The 10081-nt window shown below is 35.1% G+C and overlaps 1 protein-coding gene across 1 annotated transcript; it reads left to right on the top strand.

Annotated features, from left to right (window-relative positions):
- The first annotated feature begins 6379 nt into the window (after positions 1-6379).
- On the top strand, positions 6380-7941 carry LOC110035941 (ribonuclease H2 subunit A-like). Its single transcript, XM_020740280.1, has 3 exons — positions 6380-6493; positions 6677-6797; positions 7612-7941. Exons 1-3 carry the CDS (start codon positions 6460-6462, stop codon positions 7790-7792), a joined length of 336 nt encoding a protein of 111 aa, XP_020595939.1. The 5' UTR covers positions 6380-6459; the 3' UTR covers positions 7793-7941.
- Positions 7942-10081: the final 2140 nt, after the last annotated feature.

Here is a 10081-nt window from a genome sequence, read left to right as displayed (position 1 = left end):
AATTCTCATAACTTCTAACATGAATAAATTATTTTCTGATATAACTTCTTACACTCCCCCTCAAGTTGAAACATGGTTGAAAACCATGTTCAACTTAGATTTGAAAATATTAAACAATGGGCAAGGAGGATTCTTTGTGAGGTAGAACTTGAAGGGTGCATTTGGGGTGGCAGTTCGGCTCCACAGTTTTTTCCTGTTTGATAAAACTGCTTTTTTTCTGTGTTCTCAAAAAACTGCAGCTAAAAGCAACGTTTTCCCATCATACCTGGCTACCTGCGGTGGTTGCTAGAAACCTGCGAGCTGATTTTTTTTTTTTTAAAATTGTAATAGTCACCGTAAACAACTAATTCTTCAGCAGTCTCATAACTACTTCAGCAGTTTCACAATTGCTTCTTCAAACAGCTGCAGCTATCCCAAACTAACCCAAAGTCTTCATCCCGTACTTGGTAATTAACTCCAAGAGTATTTAGTTGACTGCGATTGTCTTTGACTGTAGTTTATGCAGTGTCTGTAGGTAGGCGGAAGACTTCTACAGGTAATGTTGCAGGGAAGTAGACAACCAACAGAGAAAGTTGTAGAGTATGGCTTGCAGAAAAAAATAAAAACTCCGGAGGTAGGCCTTGCTGCAGGAAAAGGCTCCGGAGGAGGACTTGCTACTAAAAAAATTCAGGTGGAGATCTACTTTGGGAAAAGCTTCGGAGGATGGCCTGATACAGGAAAAGGCTCCGGAGGAGGGCCTGATATAGGAAAAAGCTCCAGAGGAGGGTCTGTTGTAGGAAAAAGGCTCCAGAGTAGGGTCTGCTGCTGGAAAAGTTCCGAAGGGGAGTCTGATGTAGGAAAAGCTTCAGAAGAGAGTCTGTTGCAGGAAAGGCTCCTTAGGAAGGTTTGATGCAGGAAAATGCTTCAAAAGAGGCCCGTTACAGAAAAAGCTCCGGAGGAGGCTCTGAGGCAAAAAAAAACTCTAATGGAAATGGAAAAAAATAGAGGACTTGCATAGAGTTTCTCATCAACAGAGAAGAAACCGACGGAGAAGGGAATGTAGGCCGCCTGTTGGGATTTCATTCAAGGATGCATCCAGTCTTGCCTCTGTAATAACCTTCCTCAAGTTGTTTTGAAAGCAAACTAAAGATGAACTTCTCTGTAAGAAGCTTCCCTTTGTTTCGAAAATCCATGCATGTGAAATGGCGGAGAACGCCACAGCGGTAACTGCGTGAATTTGCGGCCTGTAGGAAGGTGCTGGTAATGTTTGCAGGAAAGGTTTCCAACCAACAGAGATGATTTCTGGCTATTAGGGACCTGCAGGGAGAGATTCAACAGTCCTGTTGGGAGGTCTAGCCGACAGGAATAAATCCGATGGCCAGTAAGTATGCAGGGAAGTGGTCCAACTGCTTGAAATTTGCAGGGAAAATCTGCAGAGGTAGTTCCAGTTGGAAAGATTGCAGGAGGGGGTGCTAGTGATGAGAAAGACTGCAGGTTGGTGCCCCGACGGTCCTGAAAGGAGATCGAGAGGGAGGTTTGATTGCTGGAAAATTCTGCATGAAGGATTTGCGGGTGAAACCTGCAGAGAAAATGGAGGCAGGAGAATCAGCAGGGAAACCAGCTAAGATCGACGAACCAACAAGGAAAAGCTTCGGAGGATGGCCTGATACAGGAAAAGACTCCGGAGGAGGGCTTGATATAGAAAAAAGCTCCAAAGGAGGGTCTGTTGTAGGAAAAAGGCTCAAGAGTAGGGTCTGCCGCTGGAAAAGTTCCAAAGGGGAGTCTGATGCAGGAAAAGCTTCAGAAGAGAGTCTGTTGCAGGAAAAGCTCCTTAGGAAGGTTTGATGCAGGAAAATGTGCTTCGAAAGAGGCCCGTTACAGGAAAAGCTCCTGAGGAGGCTCTGAGGCAAAAAAAAACTCTAATGGAAATGGAAAAAAATAGAGGACTTGCATAGAGTTTCTCATCAACAGAGAAGAAACCGACGGAGAAGGGAATGTAGGCCGCCTGTTGGGATTTCATTCAAGGATGCATCCAGTCTTGCCTCTGTAATAACCTTCCTCAAGTTGTTTTGAAAGCAAACTAAAGATGAACTTCTCTGTAAGAAGCTTCCCTTTGTTTCGAAAATCCATGCATGTGAAATGGCGGAGAACGCCACAGCGGTAACTGCGTGAATTTGCGGCCTGTAGGAAGGTGCTGGTAATGTTTGCAGGAAAGGTTTCCAACCAACAGAGATGATTTCTGGCTATTAGGGACCTGCAGGGAGAGATTCAACAGTCCTGTTGGGAGGTCTAGCCGACAGGAATAAATCCGATGGCCAGTAAGTATGCAGGGAAGTGGTCCAACTGCTTGAAATTTGCAGGGAAAATCTGCAGAGGTAGTTCCAGTTGGAAAGATTGCAGGAGGGGGTGCTAGTGATGAGAAAGACTGCAGGTTGGTGCCCCGACGGTCCTGAAAGGAGATCGAGAGGGAGGTTTGATTGCTGGAAAATCCTCCATGAAGGATCTGCGGGTGAAACTTGCAGAGAAAATGGAGGCAGGAGAATCAGCCGGGAAACCAGCTAAGACAGGCGAACCAACAGGGAAACAACCAGGAAAAGAGGTCCTCCTTTCTTTATTTCTGTTGGAAAGATGAACTAAACCGACAGGCAGACCAAGATTTACACTAGAAAGAAAGTTGTTGCCTTTGCAATGTCAGGATTTCCACTATAAAAAGAATGTTACCCCGAAGGAAGTCGGGATTTCCTCTAGAATGGAAAACTCCCGCCATTTGGAGACTGGGTAAGTCATAGCTCCCAGCTCGACAGATCGGGAAGGGAGAGAATCATTCAAGATTGCAGGAAAAAGGAGGCAATGCTTATGAAGGGTTGGACGGATCTATTATGATGGTGAGGGCCTGCAGGGAGAGAAAGCGTCCTTCGCTTCCTGCAGGGAGGATGGCCGAAACGTTGTTCGACGGCTCTGGAGGGAGGACCCGTGACTAGGGTAGAAAATTTGGCTCTGATACTACGTTGAAATTCAAAATAATGTGGAATCATATAATTGATATGAAACGATGGTATAAATAATTCTTACATGAATCCTATAATAGAAAAGACAATAAAAAAGAAATGACAGGAAACGAGAGATATAACACCTATATCTTTTAATTAATCTAAAGACAATAAAAAAGAAATGACAGGAAACGAGAGACATAACACCTATATCTCCTATATCTTTTAATTAATCTATTCATATTAATTATTTGGAGATAAAGAAAATGACATAAAACATAAAATAAGAAATGAAATAACTTCAATCCAAGGAAATAAATTTAATCCTCATAACTTCTAACATGAATAAATTATTTTTCTAATTTAACTTCTAACAGTCCTTGTAATATGTTGTCTGCTAAAAAGACAGTTCCCACATGTCATCACCATCGTCATTATTACATTATCACAACTATTTGGTGCCAGTGTTCTTTATTCTCCTTTACTCATCCTTTGTTATTCTTAAGATTTTTTAGGTTATTTTCTTTGAATTCCCTATGGCTTTTTTTTATTCTAGTTGGATTGTAATATTGGATAATTTAAATAGGCAACAATTTGGAGGATAATGGACCTTACATTGGACACCATGGTTTTTAGGCTTTTGTGGAAGACCTATGCTGCCATTTTACTTCAATACAATGAGAGAGAATCAAACATGAGTTAATTCGTTTTGTGACCTTCTTGAGATTCACTTATTGTTTAATCCTTGTTGATGAGGATGCATTTGGTTTTTTGTGCTATAATGGATAAAGATGGTGGTATTGATGATGATGAATGACTTTTGATATACTGCTGCGTTATTGTTTTATTTTTATTCTTCGCAAAAAAACATTATATTGTTGCTAAATTATTCTTTTTTGCTTAGGATGCAAGTGCAACAGCAATTTCTTTCCATTTGGGGCTTTAAGAATTTTTATTGTCATCACAATCATTTATCTTTCACAGCCTTTTCTAGACTGTTTAGGCAAACTTTATGAATTCTCATTCTTATCAGTTTCTGTTGAGTGTGAGTACTATTTTTTGGGCTTTTTTGTTCAATTTTGCAAACATATTTCCTTTTTATTCCAAGTCTTTTCAAATTGTACTTAGTTGCTAGTGCTTTTATGCCATATTGTATGCACACTCAACATGTTTAGGTCTATTATTCTAATGTACAAAAGATGTTATTATCGTAAATTTATTTTAATTAGTTCCTACATGATAATTTTCTGTTTTACCCATAATTTAGCATTCTCATTTATGAGACATTCAACTTAGATGTCAATGACTTATTTGTCCATAAATATTTCAATTTATATATTATTGAGTTTACAGTTTGTATGACCTATCTTTGAGCTTGTTTTATGCTTTTATTGCTATTATCAAGACATTTATTTATTTATTTTAACAAATTAACTGTGAATGTCATTCATATGCCTGTTTTTGATGTGTGAGGTTGGTTTAATTGGTTTTAACCTAATATGTGAACGAATTAAAAAGTTTATCACGAAGCATAATGTTATAAAAACCTGTTAAGAAGTGTATTAAAATTTAGCTTTTTAGTCCAATTTGGGAGTTCAAATGGCCTTATTGATGTTTGTGGTCTAAATTACAACAGCTTTCTCTAGTCTTTTAAGAGAATGACCACTAATTGCTTTTATTACTGGCATTGTTTTTGACCTCCATTGTGTGGAGATGGATGGTTTGATTCCCAAGCAAGAACAAGTCTTCTAAGAGAACATTATGTTATAAATTTTTTAGATGTGAAATTTCTTAGTCCATAGTAGTGGTGTGTAAGAAAACATTGTTTTAATCTTTTATAAGGAATTATTTATCAAGAATAAATATAATGCTTGAACAAAGTAATAACAAAGTGACTTAACACCACGAGATGGTGCCAATGACCGTGTTGATAACCAAAATGATAACTTCCAACTATGAGGGAGGGGAGGGTGGTAACCAAAATAATAGCTTCCAACTATAAGGGAGGGGAGGGCATCCAATTTTTTAACAAGGGGTTGGGTGTAGTAGAAGTTCAGAATAATCCAAATGCAAGATTTTAAAAATTTAGATGTTTTGTTGGAAGAGAACTAATGCAAAGCAATTTAATGAGGAGTTTGTAATAGACCCCTTAGCTTATAGGCAACATATTCCAAATTAACCTGAATTGGGCAAATTCCAAATGCACTGCATGCAACATCGCCCTTTCATCTAGGAGACCGTCGCGATTTCTCCCCTTACTCTTGTGGCTTGTCAATGCTTTAATAAAGTGACCTTGCAACTCGCCTCTGCCCTCCACAGAGGGACCTCACAAACTCAATTCCTCGCACATTTCTTGTCATGTGCCTTCAAGAATCACCTTTTACTGTGCATCCATTTTCACTTCCACAGTTCCCAACCTCGCTGCCATTAGGTGCCAACCTCGCCTTCTGCCCTGACATTGATAGGTAGCTTGTTTTTAAATTTCATCAGAACAATTAGAATATTTCATTTTATTATATTCAGAGTACATTCAACCAGACATCAATATTAGACTTAAAATGTAGTAGATTTCTTTTAATTTGTTTTTCTTTTACTGTGTATTTTGAATACATGCAACCAAACAACTCCTACATACTCGTTGCTCTATAAACAAGAGGGGCACAAGGGAGCTTTCTTTGGTAAAGACAAGTACAGTACTCTCATTATAAAAGAGAAGTCTCACATATCCTAAAGCCAAATGGATATAAAACTTCATAATATAGATATTTTTAGAATAAGAATGATGATAAACAGAGGATATCAAAATCATAAAGAAAATGCTATTTGGAAGCTTGATGAAGAAGCGTTTTTCTCTCCTAGTCTTTTTTCCTACCTTGTTTATCACTAGCACTTAAGCATATGCTTGATCTTTGTACCGTTATTCCTATATCATATCTGCAAGATTTAAAGCAGGTGAAAATTCGCAACAAATTTGGTTCAATTATTAGAATTTATAACATTCTCTTAAACAAGTTCTTATTCAAGAAGATGATTTAGATAAATTTTTACTTATCCCTAAATTATATATTTCTAGTTTTGTACTTGTAGTGATAAGCTTATTGTCAAACTTAACCAGGTTAAGGTCATCTGCTGACCTTGAAATTGGAACTTTGTATGCAATGCATGCACAGTTTCTCAAGGATTTTACTTTTGAGATTGTATGCGATGCATGCAAAATTCTAAACCTTTGATTACGTTCAATGAGAAAACACTTATCAGTTAAAACTGTTGTTTGTGGTTAGCTTTTTTACCCTCATCAATGCCTACAGAATGACGGTTATTAATGAACTAATTGCATTCTTATGAATTCTATCATTTCTGTGTTGCTCAAGAATTCAATTATACATGAGGTAGTATGTCAATATAATTCTTAAACCAATGTAATGCTCTAATGTAGGTTACAAGAGACCGAGTCCTTCGTGAGTGGGTACTTGAAGAAACTGCTGAGAACATGCACAGGAATTTTGGGTCAGGTTACCCAGGGGGTATGTGATATCTTTTCATAACATATCACATTAACTTTATTATTATTAATTTTTATATTATTATTATTATTATCATTTTTTTCTTTTATGTTAATTTGTTTGTTTTTTTTAATTTTCTTAAAATATCACTGCTTATGCTCATTTCTGGAATAATCTTCCATTGCTTGCTTGACATAACACCAGATCCTGAAACCAAGGCCTGGCTGGACCATCACAAGCACTCAGTATTTGGGTTTCCTACATTGGTGCGCTTCAGTTGGGGAACGTGTGCTACGTATCTGAAGGATGGTGTTGAGGTAGTATGGTAAGTTTCCCTTTAGCCAAGTAGTATAATATTTTGTTTTAATTAATCTATAGTATAAGATGGTTAATTGCCTTCCATCTTACTATCATTTTAATTTACTTCCATCTCCATTTTATGAAAATTTGTAAAAAAAAATGTAATTAAACTGCTCGTGAAATATGAATTTATAAAAAAGACAATGCTAAAAGTGGTGTGGCACAATTAGAGCAGATTTGATCAACTATCATAGTCTAGAAATTGCAGGCATATAATTTTCACGAGCTTGTGAAAAATAGATTTAAGTGATTTGTTTATGTACATTAGAGAGCAAAAGATGCATTAATAATGTGGATGTATTAAGAAATTAAGTCCATCTAACGGTAGATCAATTGAAACATTCTGGAAGTGATTCAAAAATTTACTTGCACTAAAGGAGTCCGCTCCTTATGTAGCATTAAAAATGAATGAAAAGAGGATTCATTATGTAGACTCAAATAATTAGAGGATAAAGTGAATGATTAAATTTAGTGAGCAGTTGAATGTGAATTGATCATATTAAAATATCAATGGGATGATACATATTGAGATAAAAGTAATCTATTTTGATTTTGGTGGTTTTGCCACACAATTAAGAGTTGAAAATGTACTAATAAACCAAGTAATTAAACTAACGTAAAAATTAGAAAGAAAAATGGGCAAACTAAGAAAATGGTGTACAAATATAGTGGAAATGGATTTTATGCAATATAGAGTTATTATTTTTAGTACACAATTAATTAGAAGGATAAGAGTTTCATTTATTAGATATTATTGCTTATTGGCTTTATTTTATCAGGGAATCTAACGAGGTTGATGAGAATTCTTCAAATGTTGGGACGAGCAAACGACAACTAAAATTATCGAAACTTGGCTTTACCGGATGCAAGAGGAAGACCGAGGATATTGAATCTAATGGAAAAGGTCGTTCTAAATTTTTCCAAGCTCGCAAACTCGAGCTAGTCACTCATTTCCAATGATTTTATGGATATCCTCTAATTTTGAAGCTTAACTTCACCTCATTATGATTTTCATTAATTCATTACTTATATGATTATGAAAACCTCGATCGCAAAATTTTGCTACTGAGAAAGCCAAGTTATTTATATTAGGCTAAACCTGTTCTTAATTCTGGCTGTTTTTGTCTTTATTAGGCTAAACCTGTTCTTAATTCTGGCTGTTTTTTTTTATTTTTTTTTATTTTTTATGTACTTTATGAAACTTGCATCAACTACACTTCCAAGTAAGGTAATTTTACTTACCTATGTCCATTACTAAAATATGAACAATATAGATATGGTGATGTTTTTTTGAGATATTAGTATGAAAAAGACATCGAGATATGTTGGCAAGTGTCATGAAGCTATTACTATTTGCTAAAAATAAATAAATAAAAAATAGAAAAAACTATTACTTTTTTGCTAAATCATTTTCTTTTTTTAAATCATTTTTTTTGTTTTTTTTTTTTTTTTTTTTTGTTTCTTTATTTGGGTTCTTCAAGGGCCCAAAGCTAAATCAAATCTAGTCAACATTGAATCGAATCAATCAGTTTTTAATTTTATCTCATCTTTTTTTTTGTTTGAAAATTTTTTTTTGTTTAGATTTTTTTTTCTTAATCCCATACTTGATTTATGCACAGCTACAAGCATGAATCATGAATCGTTAGTTTTTAATCATTTGTTATGGCTCCCGAAATGTGTTTTTCCGTGCGGAAGGACTCCGCCTGCAAGATGATGCGAAATCAGGTGATTTACGGTCAGGATATATTTCGGTGGGCCCCACTTAATTTTTTTTTTGTTTTAACTGAAATATAACACCATATGCAGAGATGCATGCGGTGTCCGTATGCAATAATTTCTCCGAAATGTGAAGGTGATTGAAAATCTTTTTTTCTTATTCCTTTTGTCGATAACCTAATCTAATTACTATAAATTTATATTCCTAAAAAGACAAGGACTTAACAAAATCAAGGAAACATCCATGAGAGATCTTTTGATTTATGCACAGCCGCAAGCATTCAACATAATACATTTCAATTGCTTCATGGTATAGAGTTTCAGTATTGTGTTAATTTATTAAAAAAAGCAATATACTTAAACACCATTGAACTCTTGCATTTTTATACCTAATGTTTATTCATATAGCATAAAAACTTTGAACTTATTGTTGTTGGCATTAAAATTAATTTATTAAAAAAAGAGATTTTTCTGTATCAATAGTTTAATGTTATTTGGATTTGAGATTTCTGATCACAAGTCGTCCCTAGCCTTGTATCCTTGCGGGGTCTTCTATTTAGGACGATATATTTGCTAAAAATAAATAAATAAAAAATAGAAAAAGCTATTACTTGTTTGCTAAATCATTTTCTTGATTCTTTTTTTTTTGTTTCTTTATTTAGGTTCTTCAAGGGCCCAAAGCTAAATCAAATCTAGCCAACATTGAATCGATTCAATCAGTTTTTACTTTTATCTCATCTTTTTTTTTTGTTTGAAATTCTCATCTTTTTTTTTGTTTGAAAATTTTTTTTTGTTTAGATTTTTTTTTCTTAATCCCATACTTGATTTATGCACAGCCGCAAGCATGAATCGTTAGTTTTTAATCATTTGTTATGGCTCCTGAAATGTGGAAACATTATTCCATGCGGACGGACACCGCCTGCAAGATGATGCGAAATCAGGTGATTTACGGTCAGGATATATTTCGGTGGGCCCCACTTAATTTTTTTTTTGTTTTAACTGAAATATAACACCATATGCAGAGATGCATGCGGTGTCCGTATGCAATAATTTCTCCGAAATGTGAAGGTGATTGAAAATCTTTTTTTCTTATTCCGTTTGTAGATAACCTAATCTAATTACTATAAATTTATATTCCTAAAAAGACAAGGACTTAACAAAATCAAGGAAACATCCATGAGAGATCTTTTGATTTATGCACAGCCGCAAGCATTCAACATAATACATTTCAATTGCTTCATGGTATAGAGTTTCAGTATTGTGTTAATTTATAAAAAAGGGAATTTACTTGAACACCATTGAACTCTTGTATTTTTATACCTAATGTTTATTCATATAGCATAAAAACTTTGAACTTATTGTTGTTGGCATTAAAATTAATTTATTAAAAAAAGAGATTTTTACGTGTCAATATTTTAATGTTATTTGGATTTGAGATTTGTAATCACAAGTCGTCCCTAAGCTTGTATCCTTGCGGGGTCTTGTATTTAGGACGATGATCGTTTGTATTGGGAATTTATTTGAGTCATAATA

Source organism: Phalaenopsis equestris, unplaced genomic scaffold (genome assembly GCF_001263595.1).
Source record: "Phalaenopsis equestris unplaced genomic scaffold, ASM126359v1 Scaffold200809, whole genome shotgun sequence".
Lineage (NCBI taxonomy): Eukaryota > Viridiplantae > Streptophyta > Magnoliopsida > Asparagales > Orchidaceae > Phalaenopsis > Phalaenopsis equestris.
This window is presented reverse-complemented; position numbering and strand designations above follow the sequence as displayed.